The 26,801-nt window shown below is 36.6% G+C and overlaps 2 protein-coding genes across 3 annotated transcripts; both read right to left on the bottom strand.

Annotated features, from left to right (window-relative positions):
* Positions 1 to 976: 976 nt before the first annotated feature.
* On the bottom strand, positions 977 to 15,683 carry LOC129896804 (polyadenylate-binding protein-interacting protein 4-like). Of its 2 annotated transcripts, none has more exons than XM_055972776.1 (15): positions 15,518 to 15,683; positions 13,802 to 13,989; positions 13,586 to 13,732; positions 13,331 to 13,464; positions 12,898 to 13,088; positions 11,592 to 11,769; positions 10,972 to 11,208; positions 9,835 to 9,959; positions 9,661 to 9,730; positions 9,519 to 9,552; positions 8,104 to 8,420; positions 7,830 to 7,973; positions 6,909 to 7,001; positions 6,700 to 6,762; positions 977 to 1,385 (listed from the first exon to the last, which is right to left on the bottom strand). In XM_055972776.1, exons 2-15 carry the CDS (start codon positions 13,932 to 13,934, stop codon positions 1,350 to 1,352), a joined length of 1,902 nt encoding a protein of 633 aa, XP_055828751.1. In that variant the 5' UTR covers positions 13,935 to 13,989; positions 15,518 to 15,683; the 3' UTR covers positions 977 to 1,349. The 2 variants fall into 2 exon arrangements, with proteins under 2 accessions (XP_055828751.1, XP_055828752.1); XM_055972777.1 differs by having other exon boundaries at positions 977 to 1,382.
* A 1,541-nt stretch (positions 15,684 to 17,224) lies between these two features.
* Positions 17,225 to 24,102, bottom strand: LOC129894181 (phospholipid:diacylglycerol acyltransferase 1-like). The gene is made up of 6 exons (XM_055969740.1): positions 23,510 to 24,102; positions 21,744 to 21,966; positions 21,345 to 21,625; positions 20,486 to 20,810; positions 18,650 to 18,906; positions 17,225 to 18,083 (listed from the first exon to the last, which is right to left on the bottom strand). Exons 1-6 carry the CDS (start codon positions 23,938 to 23,940, stop codon positions 17,600 to 17,602), a joined length of 2,001 nt encoding a protein of 666 aa, XP_055825715.1. The 5' UTR covers positions 23,941 to 24,102; the 3' UTR covers positions 17,225 to 17,599.
* Between the last annotated feature and the right edge of the window lie 2,699 nt (positions 24,103 to 26,801).

Raw genomic sequence — 26,801 nt, 5'->3', positions numbered from 1 at the left:
TTAAAGTCCATTTTTAGCTTTTGAACGTGATTGCCTAATGCTAACTTTAAGCCATAAAGTTCTTAAAGTCAGTCAAAAATGAAAAGTTAGGATTTCTAACTTTTTTTTTCTAAGTGCTTAAAGCCATTTTGTTTGACCATGAAAATTACTTTTATATCCCTTATATTTTAACTAAATTCCCAAACTACTCCTTTTATTCTTTTAACCCTAAAATTCAAACACTTATTTTCAACATAAGCACTTTTATCCAAACACTCAACTGCTTATTTATAAAAATAACTTTCAGCACTTCAAAGTTCTAAAAGCACCTCATACATAAAAGTTACTTTTACAAGCAATTAGTAAAGCATAGAAGCAGCTTAAAGCTTAGAAAAGTTCTTTCATACGCTCTCTGTTCTGTTTTAGCTGTCACAATTTCCTTCTTAAGAATCAAACGATAATGTAATTTTTCATCATATTGATATGAAAAAAATTACAACTATCAATATTTTTCACATAATTTTTGAATAACTAGTATTTTATTTTAAAATATAGACTTAATATAATCTAAGCTAACTTTGAAAGAGTCAATTTGTCAAATTAACTCTCAAAAAACGCACATGGCAACTAAAAATTACAAAATTTGGATACCCTCAAGTGATGAATTAAAACCAAATACTATTAATTCATATTCCTATTCTATCCACATTTCACAAAGCAAATGGATGATTGGTTTGAATAAAATAGAATTTTTCATATGAAATATGCTCAAACTAGGAAACCATACACCTAGTAGTCTTAGACGCACGGCAAGGAACAGTAACAAGAAAAAAACACAATCATCTAAGCGTAATAAACAATAGACGATTACAGATGATAAAAGCAGAAACTACAAGAATAAGGCTATTACACACGGTGCCACAGACTACTTCCAAGCCTAATCCCATCACAAAACAAGACAACGCTCAACTGCAAACACTATCAAAGAGCAAAAAGATGAACGGAAACGAATCACACACCATAACCAACATGTAATAAGACAATATACGACAGACTGGTTAAATATTGTCCAGAAAGAAAAAAAGGTTGAACAAACCCGAAAGATGAGAAATAATCTGCAGTATGACAAAGAACACCTAAGAGCTTACAACAAGAAAAAAAACATTACGATTATGAAAAGCAGAATAACTGATTCGCCATTATACAGGAGTGCTAACAGAACCATTTCAGCCAGCAGGTGCAGATTGCAGCTATTTTATCAGGATTCTATGCACCAATAAATGATTCATGCAATCTACTGTCAGAAATTTGTTTCCCATATCAGCAGCAAAGGGCTAAGCCACCATGTGATGCAGGTCACCAAGAACTGGTCAATACTCTCCTCTCCCCTTGTACGATGATTCCTGCTGGCATCAAGATAGATAAAGAAAGAAAGTTAAAGCTAATAGGTTGTAGTCATATTATCATATATTCTCCTTATATAAACAGAAAATTCATCAGATAAATGGGAAAAGGTCCCATCACATGGCCCGTGTGAGCTTTTGCTTATATTGCATAGTCCCGACTCTGGATAAAAGAAGAAAGTTGAATGTGAAGCTAACCAATACAATGATGTATCCTTACAAAATAAAATAAAAACATTGGGACATGCTCAACTAAGCACATGTTATATTGGCAGTCGAGTGTGATCAGCAGCTTACACAAGACTTTTTTGCAAGTGATGTCGACATTTAAAAAAAAAGAGTAAATCCCTGTAACATCATATTAAAAAACATAATTCTACTACATTATAACAACTCTACTTGACACTGTTCATTTCTCCAAATGTATCTACAATAACTTTTTGAGAAAGTTAACATTTTATAGACAAAATACACCAATAGTGTATTTTAGTAGTAATTACATCAGGAGTTTACAGTAAGCAAAACCAAAGATATCTATCACCTATATTCCTCCTAAACTATCTAGAAAGTGAGTAATATCCTCCACCTTTTTGGGGAGGACATAGTTACACCAAAAATAAAAGGTTATAAGACAATTCAACTTCAAACTTTGGAAAGGGATGCTCTTGTTTTCAAAACATCTTTGATTCCTTTCCTTCCATATTGTCCACCAGATGCAAACAGGGACAATCTTCCATCTCTCTTTGTGGCCTGACATATTTCCTTCTCTATTCCAGCATGTTAGAGCTTCTGAGGTATGCCTTGGAATGGACCAACTGAGACCCCTCAAGTTAAAAAACAGCCACAGTTTCTCTCACTCTACAATGGATGAAGAGATGGTTTGTTGTCTCTATTTCTCTTTCACAAAAAAAACACCTGGAACATAATTGCCTTCCCCTTTCCATTAGATTGTCCTGAGTTAGTACTGCTTGCCTGGCTACCAACCAGGTGAAACAAGCCACCTTGTGAGGTACTCTAACTTTCCATATCATCTTCCAAGGCCATGGTAAGAGCATTGCAGCTGGCCTGTCAAGGTGTCTGTAGGCTGATTTTACTGTGAACTTCCCATTATTGGCCCTTAACCAGTGTAGATTATCTTCATTTTCTTCATTAAAATGAATGTTATTGGCCTGCTCCAGAGAATTGTAGAAGTCTGTTACGTTGTCAATCTCCCAGTCATTCAGCATTCTCCTGAAAGAGAGATTCCATCCTTGGTTGTCCCTGACATCAGCTACAGTTGCCGCCTTCTGTTGGTGCAGATTGTAGATCACAGGGTACAACTGTTTTAAGGGGTATTGACCAACCCACACATCATTCCAGAATGATGTCCTCCTTCCATTTCCTATTACAATTCTTACGTTTCTCCACATTTTAGGCCACTGATTCCTAATTGTTCTCCATAAACCTACCCCCCATAAGGGCTTCTAACTTCCTTAGTCATCCATAAGTCTTCCATTGTGTATCTAGAAGCTATAGCATCTTTCCACAAGCCTTGTTCCCCTGAGACAAACCTCCATAGCAATAAGAGACTCTGATTCTGTACTTTGAGGTTCTTTATGCCCAATTCCCCCTTCTTTTTTATTGTTGGTCACAGCATCCCATTTCACCAGGTGATACTTCTTTTCCCCCTCTCCATTTCCTTGCCATAAAAAGTGTCTCCTGATAGAGTCTAGCTTCTCTAAGACATTCCTTGGCAAAGGAAATAAAGACATCATATAAGTTGGCATAGCATCAAGCACACTATTGGTTAGAATCAATCTTCCACCTAGAGATAGGTATTGGCTTCTCCAATTTACCAGCTTTTTTTCCACACTTTTCCACCACTGCATTCCATATGTTCTTTGACTTGCTCTTTGCTCCCAGAGGCATCCCTAGGTACGTAGTAGGTAGTTCTCCCACTTTACCTCCAAGAATACCAGCCAGACTGTGGATGTCTGGAACTTCATTCACTGGGTAGACAAAACTTTTACCCCAGTTTATGTGCAACCCAGAAACAGCTTCAAACAGTACAAAAAAGACTCTCAGATACTTCAGTTGCTCTTTCTCTGCACCACAGAACACTAAGGTGTCGTCAGCATACTACAAATGGGAAGTATTTAAGCCTATAATATCACTATCATTCATCCAGAACCCCTTGATCCTGTTATTTGACTTTGCTGTTTTCAACATATCACTCAATCCTCCCATGGCCAGTATAAGTATGGCATCTATGATCTGCCTACCCTTAATGAAAGGCAATTGGTGTCTATCCACCAGCTTGGACATCACTTTCTTAAGTCTTTCTGTTAGTATCTTGGATATGATCTTATAGACACTGCCAATCAGGCTAATGGGCCTGAAATCCTTCAATTCTGATGCACCCATTTTTTTGGGATCAAAGCTATGAAAGTAGCATTTAAGTTTTTTTCAAAGTAGCCTTGACTATGGAAATTCTCGATGGTTGCTATCACATCTGTCTCACCACCTCCCAACACTGTATGAAAAATGCCATGGTGAAACCATCTGGGCCAGGAGCCTTATCTCCTGCACAAGTAACCACACATTCTTTGATCTCCTGCTCTCCAAACTGACTTTGCAGCATTAAATTATCTTCTTCATTCAACATAGCTTGTTCTCTGGGGATGAACTGAGGTCTTCAGTGTTCATTCTCTTTGTAAAGGTTTTGGTAGAAACCTATGATATCCCCCCTGATCATTGCTGGCTCAGATACATTCTCCCCATTAATCAGAAGACTATCAATGTTGTTGTATCCCTTGTGGCAATTTACTGTTCTGTGGAAGAATTTTGTATTTTTATCCCCCTCTTTCAACCATATAGCCCTGAATCTTTCTCTCCATGCCACTTCCTCCGTTTTTTCCACCTCCTCAAACTCTACTGTCAGAACAGCTCTCAGATATGACTCATCATCAGACAAGCATCTATGAGCCTGGATCACATCTAAGTCATGTAGCTGATTTAAAATGTTTTGTTTCTGTAAACCTAGGTTGCCTTGAATAATTTTGCTCCATTCTTTCAATTTCACTTTGAGAGCTTTCAACTTGCAAGCTAGAATGGAGTATGGTCTTCCTATAAAAATTTTCAGAATCCCACTACCCCTTAACTCTCTCATTAAAATTCTCAGTTTGCAACCACCAATTTTCGAATTAAAAATAGGACGATGACCTCTCCCAATTTCCTCATTCTAGTAGCAGCGGATTGTGATCAGAAGTGACTCTAGGCAGGGTAGTTTGCTTGATTTTCCTGAAGGATACTTCCCATTCTTCAGAGAATACGAACCTAACCAGTCTTGTTGTTGTGTCATGATTCTCCTTTTCTCCATGTAAAACTGCCCCTATAAGAGGTGGATCTTCTAGTTCCATATCCTCAATAAAATCTGAGAAATCTTCCATAGCTTTAGTGGTTCTGATGCAATTCTTCTTCTCGGAAGGGAATCTTGCAACATTAAAGTCCCCAGCAATCACCTAAGGGCCATCAAATAGGCTACTCTCAACTCCCAGCTCCCACCATACCTCTTCCCTTTCCTCTTTGTTGTTTGGGGCATAAACGCCTGATAAGTGCCAGCTAAAATCCTGAGTTTTGTCCATGAATCTAACAGAATCTAACAGTAATACAATAAGCCCCTATCTCACAGACTTCTCCTTCCCATACACTGCTCTCCCATAGAATGATAATGCCTCCTTTAGTGCCTCTGCTTCCAATTGTGCAAATTTCACCCTCCTGTTGGCCCATATCTCTTTAATTGTCTCCCTTATGTCACCTCCTAATTTAGATTCTTGAAGACAGTATACATCTGCTCTCCATTTATGTAACATGTTCTTAACCAATAGCCTCTTCCTAGGATCATTAAGGCCTCTCACATTCCATGACACTATGTTAACCTTCATTAAGATTATTCACGAAACATCCCCCTATGCTTCTTATTCCAAAACTAATGAAATTGCTGCTTGGTTCCAGGTTTTTAAGCTCCTTTGGAATTCTCTCTTTTGGGGTCACTGGCACTATTGCACCTGGAGCCTCTTCTGTTACTTGTCTTTTGCCATCAATTTTCAAAAACAGGTCCAATTCTACCTCCTCACAACCTTGGAAGTGAACTCCAAATTCCTTAATTTGATTATGTTCTGCTGGACCCAAGTGGGGATCGCCTTTTCGGGATCCATTATGCCTTCGTCTTTTGTTGAATTGAGAGGTAGAATATCCTCTACTATGTCGTTCCCCCCTCCTTCTCTTCCATCTGTAGATACTCCCTTGCGTGTATCTCCATATTTTCTTTGTTCTCCGTATGGAATAACTTGAATAATCATAAATAATTATTTTTGTTGGCATCAAATTACTTATATCACCTTATATATTGCATAAGTAGTCTAGATAAAGTGGATGCATTATTCTCTGCTTGGAGACGGTGACTGGTTTCCTAATTCCATTAAAAATTAGGTGGCAACTCTTCTATTTTTGCAAAATAAATAGCCAAGTTATGAAGCATAGTTAAAAACAGGCCGTAACACACCCATTGTAGTAGTTCCTGTTTGTATAGAGGATTGTGTGTCTTTAGGAGAAAATCATGTTTGTAGGTTTCCCTCCATTTTGGTATACCTCTTGTATATGGCCAAATTTGGCCTTGTAATTATTAATGAGAACTTTTACTAGAAAAAATGTCTTATGTCAACCTTTGGATGTTGGTAAGTGTGAAACCTCAAACCATGGTAAATTGGTAACTGAAGGTGTTAAAAAGAAATGAGGTAGACCCAAAATCACGTGAAAGAAAGGAAGACATGCCCCAGACGTACAATCTCTTGAGATCTATGCAGACCTAGAAAAAAATAAGACAGAAAAAAAGATCTCAAAAGGAGATACCAATTAGTTGGATTTAACTTTTAGTCATATTACTATACACTTTAGGTCCTACATGCACTAGGAGTATATGATCTTGTCAGAGACTTATTTGCAAAAAGTAGAGAATTTCTAGTGCTAAAAGAACTAATTTTGTTTTATCAAATTGGATTGAGACGAGCTTAAATGGAGTGTCTTGGATATTACGGATTCTTATAACCGACAACTTGCTCGGTATTAGGGCATAGTTATTGTTGTTGTCGTATTTCTGTGTAACATCCCTGTTTAGCATTACCTGTTTTTTCACAAGGACCATTATGATCATTAATTCATTATTAAGCAAGGTACCCAAATTGACTTTATCACAATGAGAGCTACTAAAATAGCCAGAGGACTGTAACTGCACAACACTGAAAAATTAAAAGGTCTAATGCCAAAAAAAGATTCTTACAGGGGGATAAGTTGGCATGTAGACAACTTGCCGAGGGTGACCAATCATCATCTGCTGTCCATACTGCAACAGAAGGAGGAAATTTTAAGCATTATACAATCCTCTTAAATATAACAGGCACAATGATTAGTGCATTGACCAAATCTCTCCAGTATTACAGGCAGAACAACAAGCATGTACAAAGGGAAATGACCAAGATAATGACGAACCTGAGGTCCACTTGGATGAAAATACGGCTGTGGTGCAGGGGTACTCTGTGGATTAAATACAACAGACTGATGTCCAGAAAACGATGGACCAACCTGCAAAAAGTATGTGAGCAACGTTTTAAAATCAGAACACCCCCACCCTCACCTCCAAAGGTAAAAGTGAGACACAGTGAGAGAGAAGCGACAGCATGCCCAACCACACAAGACACAAACAGATTCAAAAAATTCATGAACTTCACCAGCTATCTAACAAATTTGGAAACCGCTTGCAATTCAATCTCGTATCTGTGTTCCTAAAAATTACTCCGAATATCTAGTCTAAAACAGATCACAGTAATCACTAATCAACAGAATTCCCGCCATGATACAGTCAACAGTGGAAGCTGGAAAAGAATCAATTAAGGGCACATGCAAAACCAGGTGGCTGTTACTTTTGTCTCTTTGTATACCCCCTTAATGTTGACTAACCATAAAACTCGCAAGACAAGTGTGCTTGGGCAAAGTACTCGGAAGGATGACCCCTCGGAAGTCCTCATGTTGCATCCGACAAACTTCGTTCACATTGCCAGTCCTCAGCAATAAAAGATGAGTAACAACAAAACACTAAAGGACGAAGTGACAACAAATTATTCATTTTCACACCACTATTATGGTGAATGTATTAGTAATATTTTGAATAAACTATTCAAAAGATTCAGTTTTGGTTATTCCACTAATAGAAATTACCATTCCTCAGAATCATTTTTTAAAAAAGAAGAGAGATGATCATTTGCAAGTCCTACATCCCATACTGGTACTTTGATTCTATATCGGTCCAACTCTATCAAATGAAATATCTTGTCCAACCTAGATTATACGGACTCAACCATATTTGGCATCAAAAGTACCCAGATAAATAAAAAGCAACACAAGCATCATTACCCCAACACCCATAGACATGCCATGCATGTGTGGCATAGCCGCCATCCCAGCTGGATAGTAGAAGGAATTATCAGCCACTGGAGATGCCGGTCTCAAAGTTGGAGATGGGACAAAGCTCTTCGCGTTGGGATTAAATTTAAATTCCTGATAGAAAATTCAACATACGCATAACTGGACAGTGTAAACTAAGAGCCCATTAAAACAACATGAAATGATTGCTTGCTGACAGTCATGGTTTGCTGCATGGAAAAAGGTATCAAAGAAGAAGTCTTACCTTAGCATGTGGATTTAATGTGGACTTAGTGGATTTTTCTGAAGAAAATGAACTAACTGAAGAGCTACGTGATAATTCATTGCTAGACGCAGCACCTGTTCTATCAATAGAGGATAAAGCAGAACAGTTAGGTCTGACACAAGAATTAGCTGATCGGGCATTGTCTTGACTCTTGGAAGACGCAACAGGCCCCTTTTCACTAAAAGAACCTGTGATCTTTTCCTGGCATTCAGGAAGGGGAGACATTGCAGAGACATCCATAGACGACACACCCTTATCCAAGGTTTCCTTTTTCATTCTTAGGGATGACTTGGAATCTACATGTAAAAAACTTAAAATCAACAGAGATGCATGAAAGGTAACTTTTCACCAATGTTATTAAAAGCAAAAAGCGCTAAAAAAACTCTAAGGTACTTTGGGGCTTTAAGCGCAAATAAAGTGTGGGCTCTAATAAAAAAAGTCACAAAGGGAGAAAAATACAAATATATATAGTTAGTCCAAGACTAACAATTATAAGCATGAATGACAAATATATGATCAAAGAAATGGAAAAAAAATGGATAAAGTGAAATATCAATAATTTAGTGCTGCCTCTTCTGAAGAGGCTCATTCTCTAGGAAAAGTATGACTTAGTGACGAAGCTAAAGCACACATCAAGCGAGGCAAAACACTCAACACGTTTTGAGCCTCGCTCCAGGGCTTAAGGGCGCTTTTGATAACACTGCTTTTAATACCAATAAAACGAGACAAAGAAACACCTTTTTTAAACACAAAAGATAGACAGAACAGATACAACACAAAGCACGAAAGTTATCATGGATCAGTATACTGTACCAACAGACTAGAAGTAATTATCATCACACAAGCATGAGCGAAAAGGAGATGAACTATAGTAAAAAAGGGAGACCGTTAAGCCTAAAATTTACCATTAAAAAAGAATCGCTCTTGGAGCCAATAGCATCCTTGATTCGCATGAACATCCATAAAAGTAATGCCACCAAAATTAATCTATTATCTACTTTGACTGCTCAGTAAAAATCCGTTTAAGCTGAAGTTCAGAGAAGTACAAAATCTACCAAGAACTAATGAAGCTTACCTAGACCTTCACTACCCACCCTTTCTTTTTAGCTGGTGGGCAGTAGTTAACAACAAAGACGCAGCTTATTTTGTTTTACTGATGGCAAAAGACCAAAATGACATGCTCAACAATCTTCAGGCAGACAACTTTTTTCCTCTAATAGGAAATCCTATTAAAATATCAATTTACGAGGGAAGCTAATTTGAGGGGAGAGAAGATGATAGGCTACAAGTCAACTAGCAGCATGTAGCAAGAAGGGAAATACTTATCAAAACCCTATTCTTACGAGTTGCGGGCATGGATATTTGACTAGTCGAGCACCTCAAAACAAACTCACCTTCAGGTATTGATGTATGAGCCCCTTCAGCTAACTACAAAAAACAAGGAGTACAGACCATGAGAGCTTTTCCAAGCAAGAAAAAAAGGAATAGTAAAGATGAAGATTTCAATGAAAGCAATAAGTACATAAAAGGGTTTACCATTTGCATTCTCGTCTCCTCTTCATTGCAACTAGCTCCATCATGTTCACTGAAAGTGATCTTGTGCCCCCTAAAGGACTACTTGGTTAGGAGCAACAAAATACCAGAATGTAGACTTCTCAGACTAAGTAGAGAAGGACATGTCAGAATGTCAGAAAGAAAGACTGTAACAACCTGCTCTCATCCATCTTCGAGGCACTTTGAGGAGCATGTTCAGCTGATGACTGTTTGCTATGATCATTATAGTAAGTCTGGTACACATCCCTGCTGGTACTCAACTGAGAAGATTGCAATTCATCCTACAGTCAATATGGCAAGATTAACACCGGCAATATAATCTTAAGACACGAACAGAAAACCAAAGGCATAGAGCTACCACATGATCGCAGGCACTTTAAACCACCATTTTTATTTTGTTATTTTATTTTTGATAGCGATAGCTTATGAGGTCAGATTGTGCACACCTAAACTAATCTACTGTGAGGTACCGGAAACTCCATAATCATAGAAAGATGAAAAGAAATCACCTAAAGTTTCTTTGCCACGATTGGGATTTGAATCGCAGTCTCCAGAAGAAAGATGAAGACTCGCTGAAAATGTCGAAGATTTTGGAAGAAACATATGACTGAATATGATTAAGACAAATTTGTCGAGTTAGAGTACAGATTGAAATTGTTCTCTTGCCGTTCCTCCACCGAACTGTAGTACAGAAGGAATCGAATGATGAAGGCTAAAAACGATTTAATGTGACATTGTCCATGGAGAACCCACCCCATAGCAAGTCACTATGGTATCTCCCACTACAGGTATGGTGCTAGCTAATCTTGTAACTAATTAGCTTCCCAAAAGCTCATATGACCGCACTAAACCTCATTTCGGTGCCTAATTTCTTCCATAGCACCCTCCTCTATTTGTTGACAGATTGTTGTCTTAATCAGGCGGTCGGTTCCAACTTCATTGACCACTAGGTCACATTCTCGAGTGCTACTTCAATCCACTTTATTTGATCTATGAAAAGCTACGGAAAATTCCTTGCTACAGGATTTAGTGTCTACAAGACATGGATAGTTCTCGTATTTTCCAGCACTTTCATAGCATTACTCCGCGACAAATTTCCCAACTAGATGAGACATTTGCCTATTAGAAAATACTTTACTTATATCAGGAATATCCCAATTAAATGCATAGGCTAGTTGAAAATAAATTAAGCACAGACGTAAATCTGAAACTAGGAGTACATCGATTCAAAGGAACAAAGTTTCCATACCAAGAAGGAATAATTTATGCAAGACACAATGAACATACACATACCACAGAGGAAGATCTTGATGAGAATTCCACACCGTCAACAACTTCCCCAACACTCTTACCAGTGAATGACTGTCCCATAGAAGAACTAGACATACATTGAAATGTTTCATCATTACGGGAATCCAACAGTATGTCCTCACAATCACCATAGCCACTATCATCAACTCCTCTAACAACTGCTGAAAATCTGGTTTCTTCATCAACTTCAAGGTTCCCATGAAGTTGAATTCCTCTCTCCTGTGAAAATAAAATTCCAAGACAAGCGAACAAAATTAATTAAAAAAGCAGAACAAGAACCCTTAGAGGATGGCAAGAAAACCAAGGATTCACACGATCAGTGTTCTCAAAAGCAGAAAGCAAAAAAATAACAAAACCCCTGGGGTTTTAAGCAAGAAGTGAGTGAAGCATGCTTCTTTATGTCAAGAGAAAATTTACAGAAGATGCAAAAATTCTGTAGCATATGTGAATTTAGTTCTTATAACATCAAAATAGCAATTAAAATTACTAATTTCAATATCTGATAGACATAGTGAAATAATTAATTCAACAGTTCAAATTCAATACCATTAAAATGTACCTAGCAAGCTCAAAAGAAGAAAAAGGTAACTATGTAACCTTACCTCTGCTAGATGAAGATCACGTGTTTCCTCCCCCTCGATTTCCCTAGCTATTCTTAAAGCTTCTCTTTCCAACTCCCTCATTTGAGGACCTTTGTCAAGCTTTGTAGTATAAAGTTCCTCATTGAATGTGCTTTTTACTCCAAATAGTGTTTCATTGGCCTGAAACTGATCCCAGCCCCTGCAAGCACATATTCGGTGATATAGGAGGTGAAACACATTTGCCATGTTAGTAGATAGCCTGTAAACACGTGCTGCCAACATAATTCACAACTAGCACAAATTAGACAACAGTGAGAGAAAGAAGTCTTATATGCATGTATTTCTAATGATTGAAGAATACACACCGAGAAACATTATACTTAGAGGCATTAGAAAAGGATTCGAATGATTCTGGAGAAGGTAAAAAACATGAAATTTTTCTGTGCCTAATATTGAATTCATAGTCCAACTTAATTCCCTACTCCAGAAAACATTGAATTCATATATGCTTAGGTTTATGTATGTTTAATTGATGTGAAAGGGGAGAAAGAAAGAAAGTAGAGGACACCTAACATTTTACTTTCCTGTTGGATTTTTTGGTCAAGACAGGGGAGAAGGATAGGGTGGAGAGACATGGCCAGGGACCAAAACACAAGAACAGAGGAGAACAGAGGTGAAAGGAGACATCTTTAATGGAACCTCTGCAGCACACAAGAAAACTTGGGCTTACAAAAAAATACTTAAATAAGGATATTGAAGTTAACAGACACCCATTACATTCCTTCTCTCTTAGTCAACCAAAACAAATCTGATACTTCTTTTCCGCTCTCACCACTCATTCTATCTTTCACCTTCTCCCCTTTCCAAAATCTCTGTTAGAAAGAATTTCTAAAGAATGCTAGGAGATCACAAACAGCTTCCAAAACAAAGAGAGAAAAAACAGCTGGCTAAATAAAGAGAAAGAGTCAAATTAATAAAATGCTTATGTGAGTATGATTACCTGTAGAGAATCAAACACAATCTCACTTGAAGTTTAAGATTTTCAGCACATAGAAGGATGATTAGGAGTGGGTAAACAGCAAAAACGACGGTAACTACAGACAGATTTTTTTTTTGGAATGTTTCATTGTAATAGTCAGTTTATCCAAGATCACAGGATATTTTGATAACATGTTGATAAATCGCACACTTTCTTTTTTTGGTGGTGTGTGCTTATTTGGGGAGGTTTTTTTTTTTTGGGGGGGGGGGGGTGATTTATATTACCATAGCTGAAAAATTAACTGCTCTGAAAAATATGAGAAGAACCAAACTAGATTGATCTAATAACCTGTTCCAGTGGCCGTCAAATATGTTATCCAACTCGGGACATTCAAGAGCATCGTCGTCAGGCACCCAACGTTCCAACTGCCTCTCTACCTCACCATGCCGGGACTGTGATATGCATGAATCTGTCAACAGTTCCTGCTGTTTTTCCCGCAGTAATTCAGCTCTGAAGACATCTAAAGTTGCAGGCACACCCTAATCCAAAACAACAATAGTCCCATTATTATAGCTTTAACTTTCTAACATATTTACAGCCATAAAATCTGATTCTAGCATCGGCCAAAAGTGATCTATAGCTTAGTCTTGCATAAAAAGCCACCACAATCTTACATCACAGCATCAATTGTTTGGTTGATCATTTAAGAACTATATTAAAGTTGGAATAACAGAGTAAATAAAATAATTGGAAGCAAAAATCATAGAAGTAACACACAAACCTTTGCTATAACTTGCACAAGCTCTTTACCCGGTATTATCAAAGTCTTTGTTGGAGGTTTGATCAAAGATTCAGGAGTATTCTTCGTCTCCTGGGAACCATCTATTATCAAGTGGGCCATTTTCAGAATAATACCTGTGCAAAGATAGAATAAAGCGTCAAATGCAAAATAGCTCAATACATGCCAGAACAATGTTCAAAGTCATAAATACCAGATAAAATAATCTAGAAATATATTTCAATTTTCCAGACATACCAAAATCTTTGTCACCATTTGTTGCATGAAATATCCCTGAAAACATGGATCCATCCATTATTTGTACTTCCACTTGATGTCCAAGAAGACATGTACTAACATAAACTAGTCGATCATGTGAAGGGCTTTCATATGATCCCCTTTTACCTGAAATTCATGGCAGTTAGAATTAAGGATATGAAGCAATTTAGACAATTCTAAGTTAGCAGCTCTCACCTACAGTTGCCGACTTGCTCGAAGTCGTTTTTGTAGACTGCGTTCTACTCTCCAATCTTGTCCCCATTTCTTTTTCGCCTTTCCGACTGCCAAATCCATTGGCAAAAGACCTTGGCTGAACAGCTTGCTGCATATTGTTCCCAAAAGATATAAGCAGGATGCAGTTTAGCTCAGCTTCAGCCTACACACTGCAGAGAACAATACTCCAATAAATATATATAATCCTTGCCCAAGAGATGAAAGTGCTAGTGAAGCATATTCTTTCTCAGATATAGCATATTATCTATCCACACACCAAGTTTGAGTAGAGAACATGTAAGAGTACACGTAAAAAGAACGATACAAACGGCAGCCTAGTGCACTAAGCTCCCAGTCTATCCGTGGGTCTAAATAAGGGCCAGACCGAATCAGATCTATCATACATAGCCTTACCTTGTGCTTCATCCTGTTTTCACGAGAGAATGTGTCTCACGAACAATAATTAGGCACATTAGCAATTGTACATACTAGATAAGTTCAAATACCCTACAACACTGAGGACTTCAACCCCCTACCCCCACCCCCCACAACAATATTCTTCTTAGTGAGAGATCAAAACAAAATCATCACTAAAATTTAAAATGGAACATAATATACAATAAAATAACACCTGAACAACAAAAAGACTTCTAGTTGGTAGAACAGACGATTAACAAATTACAGGTCAACGCTCTTGATTCTATATCTGATGTTCTTCCTGATAAATTCTCTGCATTTTTAGGCTCATCAATAATGTATCAACCCTGAGGAGAGTCAAAGGAATATCAACACTTAAACCAATATTAGAATTATTGGAAACTTCATTAGCTAAGATTTTAACATTGTCTCAAACAAATTGAAAGTTATGACTTTGACATATTCCCTAAGCAGATATATCTACCTAATCCAAATGGAGACATAAAGCCAGGCCTGAGTAAATGACTTCTCAAGTAAGTAAAAACCTTTCATTGGTCTTAGTACCCAATTCCTCTCTTGCCAAGTAATTACTTGGTCTACCAAACATGTCAAAGAGTGTAATTACACCAAATCGCAATTCCATTGAGGCTTTCCAAACAGGCCCTAGAAGAATCCAAAATTACTAAAGCAAGTAATTGCAGAAAAAATTTGATCACTTTCCTTGTTTAATGAACTTATTGACCACTGGGGAGATAGGATCTTGGCTAACCACCTGAAAGTACCTGAGGGGAACACCTGAGCTGGCAGAAAACCTTTTGGGTCTGGTAGACTGGTAGCAGTTCTAAAATCTTGGAGCAGCCTTGACCCCCCTCCCCCAAATCAACCTTCCCCTATTCGATATAAAAACCCTAACCCCAAAATCTCTAGATTAACCCGCATTGGGGGTTTCTTTTTCCTGTAATTTATGAGAGATGCAGCTTATAGTTATCACGTCAAGTTAACCCATGAATGAACACATAGAAGCAACAAGAACAAGAAAACAAAACTTGAGATATAATCAGTGTGGCACAAAAACAGGCAACCAGAAACAAAACAACCCATAACAAATCTTCCCTAAACCGCGAATTCACCACAAGACAATCAATGAAGTTGTATAAAAAAAAGAAAAACATTGATAAATCAAATAAAATTTCTAGCTCAGAAACAAGATAAGAAACTTCATTAATTTTGCCGATCCAAAACAGATGATCCGACGATCAAAGTAGAGATGAAGAGACTTACGAATAGATAGATAGATATAGATATAGAGAGAGTGAAAGTGTCGATCTTGGCGATAAAGAAAGGGGATTGATCGGAGACGACGACGCTCTCTATGTCGAAGAAAAATTGAAGGATGAACACAATAGTCTTTGCGGGTCTACCGGTGACGGATACCCCAACTTAGACCAAAGAGAGACTCGAATGCCCCGTTTTATAATATGGGTTCGGACTCGACCCAAGACCCGAAATACGTAATTCTCCTTGCATCTCTAAATTAGTTTCCTAAGAAGCTATTGTTACCGTTTGAAGTTTTAAGGTCTCCCTCGGTTGGAGAACAAGTTATTTTAAAATTAATTATTAGTTATTTTAATTTTATTAGAGTACTTTTAATATAGGATAAAAATAGTATTATATCGGTTTAACTAATTTTGAGATAAGTTATCTCGCAGTATTTCAATCAAATATGAATAAATTTAATATAAAATTAATATCGAGATTAGTCGCATCTTATCTCTCATAGGCTTAACCCCTTGAATTTGCCAGTAAATTTTATTTAGATACTCGTCTGAATATATAATAAAATATTTTTATCAGACACTTTAAGTTTAAAAAAAAATTATGTGTGTTTTAAAGTATTTATATGGAAGTTAATTTAATTATATAAAAAACGTATCTCATTAGTTATATACATTAGTCTTCATTGAAGTATGTTTGACTTTCTAATTCGTATAATTAAAGAAAGTGACAAATTTTAAAGAGTTAACTTATATTTTACTCAAACATGTATGAATTCTTTATTTTTCTTTTATTCTTTTTAATATTGACTAATTGTGAACTTTTAATTGAGGAACAAACCACATGATCTAATTATGGTGTCTTGTACTAATCTTATTGTGATAATTCAATTAGGGTATGTATGTATTCTGGTTATTCTTTTCTTTTTCTTTTTAGATTGACAAATTGTTAAATATGTATATATTTTCTAATTCATTGAAAAATAATATAGATATATGATGGACAATTCTTTTTTCTCCTTACTCATAAACTAATAGTTTAAGCTCAACTAGTGAGTTGAAATGTGAAGTTTCCATAATATGTCATGAGTCATTTTTATCTATCCTGATAATTTTAATTTTAGTATTGTCTTACAGAAATGCGGGATAAGGATACATACATAAATTTTTGGTAATTTGATCTTTTTTCAGATCTCGTGTATGGTGAGAGCCTAGTACACCAAATTATTTTTATAAAAATTAAGAGAAATATGTGAGTATCACAAGATGCAGAAATATAAGTTTAAACTCTTTGTTTTTATCCACTCGAAACAAGGCCTTTCAAAAGCTATTTTCATCACAATTATTCTCCTTTCAAAACGTCTATCTTTCATATCACGTTTAGAAAGAAAAGAATGTTGACAAATCTCCAATGAAACAAAAGTATAAAAAAAATGTACACGATGAACACCTTGCGTGCTCTCTGTTTGGTAAATCAATTCCCAAGAATCTCAAGGCATTAGATCAAATACCCCTTATGTGGTTTGGTGTTTGGACTATTTCTTTTCTTCTTTAAAAAATCCATTATGTATAGTGTTTAAGGAAGCGGAAAAGGAAAAAGGATAGTGAGAATCGAATCCTTACAATCTATTGTACGAGAACTTTCACTGACACTGCTAAATTATAAGCTTTGATGGTGTGTTTTGAATTATGTATTAAAACACATCAAATAGCGTAGGTTGATCTTAGATCATGCAATCATTTGAACATTATCAACAGTCAACAATCCCAAGTCCATAACTTACAACAAATTCACAATGCCAAAATTCCAAAGACTTTAATGGTACAACATCAACTCAATCCCTACTACAACACATCTATTATTCTTTGTTATTGCATAGCGAGATGAGCTGCGTTAATGTTACAATTTACAACACTGGAAGCACGAAATCCTGCAGTAAATCTGGAAAAAAATACCTGTTCGTTTCTGAATATTTGACTGGCATCCAGTGGAAAGGGAATGTAAGTTTATAAATAAGGTGTCAAGCTGGTATGTTGACATGATGAAACTGGTGAGTGGTGAGTAGCCACAGATGATCACAACCACGAGTCACAAACGTAAATTGATTTTCTCAGACCACTTGAAGATATCTGAGTAAACTCGATCACCTCCCAAGTCTTCACTTGTACCACCAGCAGCAACTCTCATTATATCCTCTATCAAAGCGAAATTTCCCATTATATCAACATGTGCACCACTCTGTGTACCACGACCCTCGAGAAGGTTTGCAGGGGGAGCATGAAAATACTCCCTTATATAAGTTTTGATACCAGAGGGATTAAATCTAGTTCTTCCTCGCCATCCTTTTGCACACATGAATCCTGTGCTTAATGCTGGCACAGTCTCATCACCATCTACTGTGTAAACACCAGCTTTCAAGCAGCTATCTTCATCATCTTCATCAGCTGAAGTATCAATCTGGAATGGAATATTGCATCCTGCTGTAGGTATCCGCTTGTAAACATATGCTCTTTCAGTTTCAATGCCAACTCCATACATTGAATAGATCTCCATGTCAGGAGCATTTGGTAACCTGCAGAAACAAATCAGATCAAAACAAAATACAAGAACAAAATAACTAAGACTAGTTTTAACCAAAGAAGCTGCTGCAAATTTTAGCAAAGCCTTGTCATGGACATTCAAGTTTGACTAAACCTTCTGAGAAGTCCAAAAGGGGGAAAGGGAAAGAGAATCCAAGAGAAGAGAATCAAAATGACAGTTCAGGAAATTTCCATCAGCCGCAAGAAAACAAAAGTATCTAAAAGGGCTTGTGATCCTAACTTTTTCTGTTTAAGAAAACTGTATTAAAGGGGAAGAAAATTATTGCCCAAGTGGAAACTATTAATTTTTCTTTACCACACAAGAAGGCAATGATAGAGCTTTACTGCCTAAAAGTGTTGGTTCTTTCTTCAGATTGGAAATTGCTACAGAACTTTTGTGTGTTTTAAAGTAGGATAGTCAAGACTCTAACTGTAAAAGAAAATTTGGTTTTGGTTCTTGAACTTCAACCTATACAGTTAAAGACCTCTTTTCATCTTATCTGAAAGTATTCAAGAACTACATTACAAGACACAAAAGCGAAAATATGAGAGGACTCACTTGGACTCCAATGGATTTGACCAATATTTGTAGTGTGAATACTTAGGATCATCCAAATCATCAGCTATCCCATATGAAAAGTGAGCATTACCACGGGCCATCATTTTCGGGGCAACAAAGTTGAGCAAATCCACAATCTCTCCAGTCGTATAAACCTTGTACTCTTCCACTGCTTTAGTACCACTAACACCCATGTCTTGGTACTCGTTCCACACATCACAGGTGTTATTTGCAACATTACTGCCCTTTACAGCATCCTGCATGTAAATAAATGCTAGTTAGTTCCAGGTATCAGAAAGCAAGTGGAAAAGACAATTTTTTTTGGAAAGTACAGCCTGAGAGCACAAGAAAAATAAAATCCGATAAGTAAGTTAAGACGTAACTTCGACAAACAAAAGATGTTACAAATTTGCATAAATAGGAAGAGAAGGCATCCATATCATGAAAGGACACTGAGACATCACAGATCATCCATCTTGAATGTTATTCAGTTCAATCTCCTGGTGACTTTTTATTTTTTTTGAAAAGGTCAAATTTTATTTTAAAAAAGTACCAAGATGGTACAGGGAAGTACAAAAACCAACTGCATAAAAAAACATCACCACATCAGGTAATCCCCTCTAGCAAGCTAAGGAAATCCATGTACTGATCCAGGCTATCTACCCTACTTATAACACCAGAAATACGAACTAAGCAAACAGGAGTTCTAAATTCTAGAAACATGCATCTTTTTTCCTTCAAAGCAAGCCTTGTTTCTTTCCAGCCATATAGCCCAAAAGATGCATATTCATATGGGAATGGTTCTCCAGATCTGCTTCAGATTACTTGATTGATGCACTGGGTATGTTGTTGTTACTAGATTGATGCACATTAAACATGTACTGCTGCTGATGTAAGGATCTCAAATATGAGTAACAACTAAAAGAAGAAAAGGAAATAGACATTTCTTTGCTCTATAAGAGGCACACTATATAGCATAACCAATATGGTCTTCAACTTTCCATTGCTTTTCCTGGCAGTTATGATGCTTTGCTTGTCTAGTTCTGCTTCTACTCAGCAGCTTTTCAGCAAACCCATGGAAATATTTTAGACTCTTGTGGTATTTTGGAGTGCCTCATTCAAAAAAAAATGACAAGTGATAAGCTTGGAGTATTATTTGCAAGTAAAGAATCACTTTTCAGCAGGAAGTTCAATATGACCTTAATTGTAACCACCTCATCCCATTTTCATTGGCAGCGGATATTTTTCTTTTAAAGGAAATTCTGAACAGATGATTTCGTTGAGATAGCAAGTGTTAAAAGGGATGCTTCACGCAGAACTTTATCTTATTTCTTTCATTTGTTAGTGGATAGTCCTCATCAAATATTTATCACAGAAAAGTATGTGACCTGCCTTGCTAAAAAAACTGCTTCTTTTGGGGAACTGCTAAAGATATAAGTAAAGAGCTACAATTAGAACAAGAACTTCACATCAAAGTACTCACTACTTTATAGATAGTTTTATTTCTGCTATTTTTGGTGCCTCAGATGCGGATCTAGGATTTGAGCTATATGTATTCAGATTTGGAATTCTGTCACATCCCATATTAACTGGATTTGAAATCTATTATTTGTACTATCTAGTTGATTTTTTTAACACATATACATGGTCTAAGCTAAAGCTACTGGGTTAAGATGAACACATAGTTTGTTCACTAAATCCCTTGGGCTTTAGCATTTCTGCTGATCACAGAAGTTTATAAACTGGTCATCCGGAATCACCCACACCCACCACCAATGAAATCAACAAAGTTGAAACAAGTAGAGGTAAACAGTGCATGTTTAGGATTAATATTACCCTAAAGTCAATCCTCTTAAGATCTGATGGATGCGCCTCTGCAGCATCCTTTCCGAAGGACATCATCCTTCCATAGCTGTAATATTTTGCTTTAGAATCTGTTTGATTCTCGTGATGTCCTGAATTCTGAGCATCATCGTCTCTGGACTTACTTTTGCAAGGAGAATAGCCTTCCTCGGGTGACCAATCAAGACCGCCCCAGATAGTGTCCCCTCCTCTTGGTATCATTGACATGGTTGCATCCCAGGTTCGTGACATCTTCATTATGTGCTCTAATGTTTGAAAATGGAATATATCCATGTCCAGAACACCTGGGGCCAGAGCCCTGAAATTAAGGCGAATTACTAAAGAAAGAAGAAGAAAAAATACATTACATACAAGACAAACTTAAAGACGTTGCTGTTCTGGAAAAGGACTATGAGGATGTTGTTGTTGAACTGAATGATAACGAAGGGAGGACGAAGAAGATGAGTACTTAATATGTTTGTTTGGTGTTACCTGGTTGATGGGTGTTTATGGCACTATAGCAGCTTGTTTTTCCTTTTATTGCCTACTCTAAAATGAGTTATGCTGATATGAACAACAATTTTGTACAAAGTTTTTAATAGTTCAATGATTGAAAGGATATTAATAGAAAGCTTTCAGGACATCCATTTGACATTGTGGAGATGCTCGAAGTTTTCAGAACGCAGCTTGAAAGAAATAAAGTAAGGGATAATTTCATGGCATGTAAAGGAAGTTACTGTATGGGTCACAAATTAGTTTCAGTAACCAAATAAAAGGATTTAGATCTGCATAATTTGCACCCTTCTGTTTAACTGGCTGGGGAAGAAGAACGATTTTCACAGAGTAAGTTTACCTGGCAACAGCAATATCCCGTGCTTCAGCTGAGAAAAGGCCAGATATAGATTTTGGAACACCTAAAAGTGGCCCACCAATATTCATCACTGCTTTAATATGCTTGGCGCACCAATTGGATCCACCACCACCACCCACAGGAGCAGGTGTCTCCACCCACTTCATAAAATGCAAAAAGTATACAGCCCCCATGGAATGTGGAACAATTACTGCCTTCTTGCCACTGGTTGCAACCATCAGTTCTATATTGCTTTTTATCCGGCTCAGGGTCTGGTCACGCACCTATTGAGGAAAATTGAGCAACACAGTTATAACATTTTTAAATGATTAACGAAACAGCTTTTAACATGATTTGATCAAATATAAACGCAGACAATACCACATAAGGAGACATTAGTACCTCTGTGTTCTGAAAGGAAAGCCTCCAATCATATGCAGCCATATACATTGTTTTCTCCTCGTATCCTATTCGGGCCAAGTTAGCAATCAAAACTGCCCAGACAAAGTATCCTGGAGCAAAGTAATCTGCAGCAACAAGTCCACTAACTGGCCTAACTCTAATACCAGGAGGATCCATCCCAGTTTCATTATCTAGTGTCATGTGGTCCACCCAGCACAGTGGTCTGCAAAGGACCATACATAAAATTAAAGAAGTGAGAGAATGCTAGCAATGATTACAGAGATTTAATTCTTAAGGGGTGAGCTATTTATTTTCGTTTTTCCTTCATTAAATCCTATCAAAACAAAAAAGGTAATAGGTTAAGAACCATGACTTTGAAGTGGAAAAAAATACAAGAAAAGAAAGTAAATATGAGATCCTTTCATTCCTAAACAGAAGTCTCTTACTAAATCAGAAAGTCGCACTGCCTAACTGAAAGATGCATTGCACTGTGTAGCTTACAATTCCTGGAGGGCAAAATTCAATGGGGGCAGCCCGGTGCACTAAAGCTCCCGCTATGCGCAGGGTCCGGGGAAGGGCCCGACCACAAGGGTCTATTGTACGCAGCCTTACCTTGCATTTCTGCCAGAGGCTGTTTCCAAGGCTTGAACCCGTGACCTCCTGGTCACATGGCAGCAACTTTACCAGTTACTCCAAGGCTCCCCTTCAGGAGGGCAAAATTCAATGGTCAAAATTAATTATGGTGGATTCTATATTAATTTTTTTCAAATTAACAACCTTATTGCTAGATATTACTAGCTTCTTTGACCGAAAAATTTAAGTGAATTCAATGCCACAGTTGTTCTATCCCAAAGACAGATGATCGTTTAACAATTTCAGCAGTACATCCTTTCCCACACGTGAAATTTATTCACTACACTTCCTCTGCCTCATTTTGTGGCCTTATTTAACTAGAATGTATACGAGGAACAAAATTTGAAATAAGTGGACTTCTTTGTCGAAAAGGCATAACATGATTCTTCTTTCCTCTTTCTGATAGATGTGTCATATGATGCTCAAAATTTACAATGTATTGGAGTATTAGTTTGTATGAGAAACTTTTTCAATCAAGAAAAGGATCATGTAAATCAAAACAGATTAAAATGGATTGTCTGCTGATGAATTGAGACAGGTAGAATATCTAAGTAGTTGTTCTTGAGTATAACTGTGTATGGCATTTGGAAAAAATTGAAGTCAATTATATGCTTGTGTAGGCTATGAAAATTGAAATCTCTAGTTTGTTTCTTGGTAAATCTGGCAGCAGTCTAATATGATAAGGGTCTATAATCCCCTCTATTAAACCACTGAAGTTGTAAAGCTAGATTTTTCATCATGGCTAAAGAATCATTTTTAGTAGATTTTACTCATGCAAGAAGTATATCCTTTCTTGTGCTTTGTATTAATTATCAACAATAATTACTATATGAACTAACGCCCATAAGGAAGATATACTAAAGTACATCAAATTAAAGAAACTATACTAGTTTGTAAGTTATAACTTTGACAGAGTTGAAATTGCAAGCAATAGGACAACATAAAGGTAGAAGGTTTCCAGAGTCAAAACTGTTTCCTTATTCGGCAATATTTAGCTATCTCAAGAGATAAGATCAGTGTCAATATCCAGCTGAAACTAAGGTAAGTCATGCTTCTTGCAATCAAAACAGTAACTAAGAATCAAAATCTCTGCAAAACCAATAACCTCGAGCAGAAAGAGATACAGACATTACCTTTTGTACACTTCTCCAAATGTCCCGCCCCAAAGCCGCTTCCGAAACAATCCTTCAGCACACTGACGTCCTTCCCACAGTTCAAGTCCACACGTGACAATTCCGGGAATAAAAACAACCGGATGCTTAGCCTTCAACCCTTCCTTCTGCAACTTGATGCCCGGCGGGTCAGGTAACGGCCCGGTAATCGCCTCCGTCACGTACTGTGGGAACGACGCCGGCATAGCATTGTATAAAAACAACAAAATCCACCACACAAAGCATATGCATCCTACGAACCAACAGCAATTATCGATACACGACCATTTCTTCTTCTTTCCAGATTTTACCTTCTTCTTACTCTTCTTATCGTCTTCTTCCGCATCAAGCATTGGCTCCACATCCGATTGAATTTCATTTTCAAGTGCTTTTCTTCTTCGTAATAACGACATCCTTCAATTAACAGATAGTAACGCCTCAACAGATAAAAATTACGTAATATATATAGCTTCCTAGACTCTGTGAGAACAGAGACAACCGGAAGCCGCCGCCGGCAACGGCAGAAGCGTCGGGGAAAGAGGGAAAATAATGGGGTGACTGAATTAAAAAAAATCAAAATAAAAAACGTTAGTAAATTAGAGGGGAAGATTGGGTGGTGGAGAGCTGTGTGGGACCGGAAAAGGCAAAACAATTAATTTACGTAACGTGGCGTGAAATATTATATTAAGAAAATTAGTTAACTCCCTAAATGATCAAAATTATCTTTAAATATTATTTTTCTTTTATTTAATATTAAAATATTATTCAATTATTACTATTTTCCTCAAAATATACTGAATACTTTAAACCCTTTCTTGTTTAATTCATCAAATTTATTTAATTAAAATTATAATATTATTTTTTTAAAATACATTAATTTATTAAGAAGTAAATCTTAAAAATCATTTATCATACTTAAACTTTATTTTTTTTTATATCGTAAAAAATAGTTTTTTTAACACTTACTATAATGCTATCAATTTTGTATAATTATAAACATAAATATTCAAGAAAATGTTGCAGTTTTAAAAAATTCAATTGAAGGTAAAACTAAATCATGGTATACAAATCATTTCATGAACGTTACCTTATGTTATTTAATCTTTATTGTATAATAAATCAATAATATTAAAGGTCAATTAATCACTGAAAAAAATTAATTAAGTATTTTGAAATTCATACTTACAATCTTTTTTTAGGAAAAACAAAATAGAAAGTGAAACAGTATTTGTAGTAGAAAATAAAATTTTAACCTTTATTAATGAGCATATTTATCTCATATAATATGTGTATATTTAAATTAAAATAGGCAATTGTCATATCTCGTATTTTTGTACGTTGGATTATTCGTAAGCTGAGGTGGGGTTCACATGTTGAGATTTTTGTTTAGGACATATTACAAGTTATATGGATAATATATGTGAAGTTAAACACAACTCAAGAAGGACCCTTGAGCCAAATCAAAGTGGAAGTCATCCAAAAAATAATATTTTTAAGTTACATTTTCGAGTAATCTGACTTCGGAAGGCCATAACCTCTTCAGTATTTGAAAATTTGGGAAAACTCTCAAAATGAAAGTTGTAGATAGTTGAAATAGTTTTCCAACCATAGGTCGTGGTCTGGATATGACATCGGAATAAGGAGATATGAATATTTTAAGGCAGAAAGGTCGAGTTGAACAGTGAATTCAGGCCAACCCGATTTCAAGTCGGGTCAGCCCTAATACCCACACCATTTAAGGAAATTTTCCAGCTTTCTCCTTCATTTTTCAGACCAAAACATCTAGAAATTTTCAGAGAGAAAGAGGTGGATCTTAGAGAGAAACACCAATTTTGACCAAAATCTGAGCCCCGAATTCTGAAGCTCATGAAGAAAAAAGTGTTGTACGTCGTGTTGTCTTCAATTTGAGCTAAAAATCATCCAAGAAGGAGAGTATTTGTTACATCCCGTGCTTTTGTACATTGGAATGTTTTTAAGCTCCTCTAAAACTGTCATGTGATCCATGCTATCCATGACGTTATCAAATGATTCTAAGGAGTGGAGGATGTAACGCCTCATATTTTGCATAGACTAGTTCCATGTGAGTGGTGATGGATTGAAATAGGTTTGGAAGGATTTGAAAGAAGTTCGAGGCCAAATAATTTATCATAGTAATAGACCTACTTGCTTAAGCTACTGGTTTGGATGTCTTACATAAGTAAGCTACTTGATTACCGTCTAGCTTAAGTAGCAAGAATCACACCGGTTCTTAAGATAAGACTAAATGCTAACCTACTAGAAGAACGAGTAGGTGATGGACCTACTTGAAATATGTGGGCTGCATTTTATGAAAAGTGCAAGTAGGTGATGCAAGTACTTACAAGCTTGTGACAGGAATTAAGTGGGAATTAGTGATTAATTATGATTAATTAACTTAAATAGACCACTAAGTGGGATCCCACCAAGACACGTGGTAGAATATGATTAGAGTGTGGATGATAGTAGGACATATGTCAACTATGGACACATGTCATAAGGGTGGACACGTGTCCCACCCCTAAGGCAGCATATATAAGCTTGGTTGATGACTAATTAGCTAGTTATTTAGCTCATTTTTCTTCAACACAACCTAGAGAGAAAGAAAGAGATTCCAAGCCATGGAAACTCACGGCCACGGCTAAAGCAAAGCGATCTCCCAAATTGTGGTCCATAAATTAATTCTCTAAGGTATTTTCAATCGATTGGAGGTGATTAACAATGTGAACTAATCGTTGGGGCAGCAAGAAGGTCTAACGTGTAATCTACAAGTTTCAGCTAAGTTGAGGAGTTAAATTGTTAAGGTAAGGTCTGATCGTCTTTTTACACATTTTAGGAAGGGTTTAGACGTGTTGAAAGTGTGTAAATATAAATTGAATTCATGAAATTATGTGTGTTGATTTTGAAGCACAGTTGAAGCCATAAAGGGTTGTTTGGTGTAGAAGATGGTGAACTGATTTTAGTTAGTATTTTGATTGTTATTGTTATGGATTTTATGATGTGAATGAAGGTACTTGGTGGTTAAAGTTGAAGTTAAATTTATTTGTGGGCGATCGTAAGGATTATAGTGATGTTCACGTAGTTTTCTTGCCCTTAAATAAATAATGGTGTTGACGTATAGTTGCTTGTGTAACTCATGAATTTGGAGGAAAAGAATGTGTTAAGTAATGTGTAATAAAAGTGGATGGTTCGTTTGGTATGTTCATAGGTGTTCGTGAAGATTATCGAACATCTCTTTACGTTGTTAGCTGGGGGCTGT

The sequence above is a fragment of the Solanum dulcamara genome, chromosome 7 (genome assembly GCF_947179165.1).
Source record: "Solanum dulcamara chromosome 7, daSolDulc1.2, whole genome shotgun sequence".
Lineage (NCBI taxonomy): Eukaryota > Viridiplantae > Streptophyta > Magnoliopsida > Solanales > Solanaceae > Solanum > Solanum dulcamara.
This window is presented reverse-complemented; position numbering and strand designations above follow the sequence as displayed.

What these genes read in the sequence shown, in the direction of transcription:
- LOC129894181 (XM_055969740.1), bottom strand. Translation starts at nt 23,940, where the DNA reads ATGTCGTTATTACGAAGAAGAAAAGCACTTGAAAATGAAATTCAATCG. An exon ending in TTTGGAGAAGTGTACAAAAG is followed by an intron (nt 21,967 to 23,509) that starts GTAATGTCTGTA and finishes GGTCCTTTGCAG; the next exon opens with ACCACTGTGCTGGGTGGACC. An exon ending in TTAAGAGGATTGACTTTAGG is followed by an intron (nt 18,907 to 20,485) that starts GTAATATTAATC and finishes ATTTACATGCAG; the next exon opens with GATGCTGTAAAGGGCAGTAA.
- LOC129896804 (XM_055972776.1), bottom strand. Translation starts at nt 13,934, where the DNA reads ATGCAGCAAGCTGTTCAGCCAAGGTCTTTTGCCAATGGATTTGGCAGT. An exon ending in GAGCAAGTCGGCAACTGTAG is followed by an intron (nt 13,733 to 13,801) that starts GTGAGAGCTGCT and finishes CATGAATTTCAG; the next exon opens with GTAAAAGGGGATCATATGAA. An exon ending in GTGATCTTCATCTAGCAGAG is followed by an intron (nt 11,209 to 11,591) that starts GTAAGGTTACAT and finishes TTATTTTCACAG; the next exon opens with GAGAGAGGAATTCAACTTCA.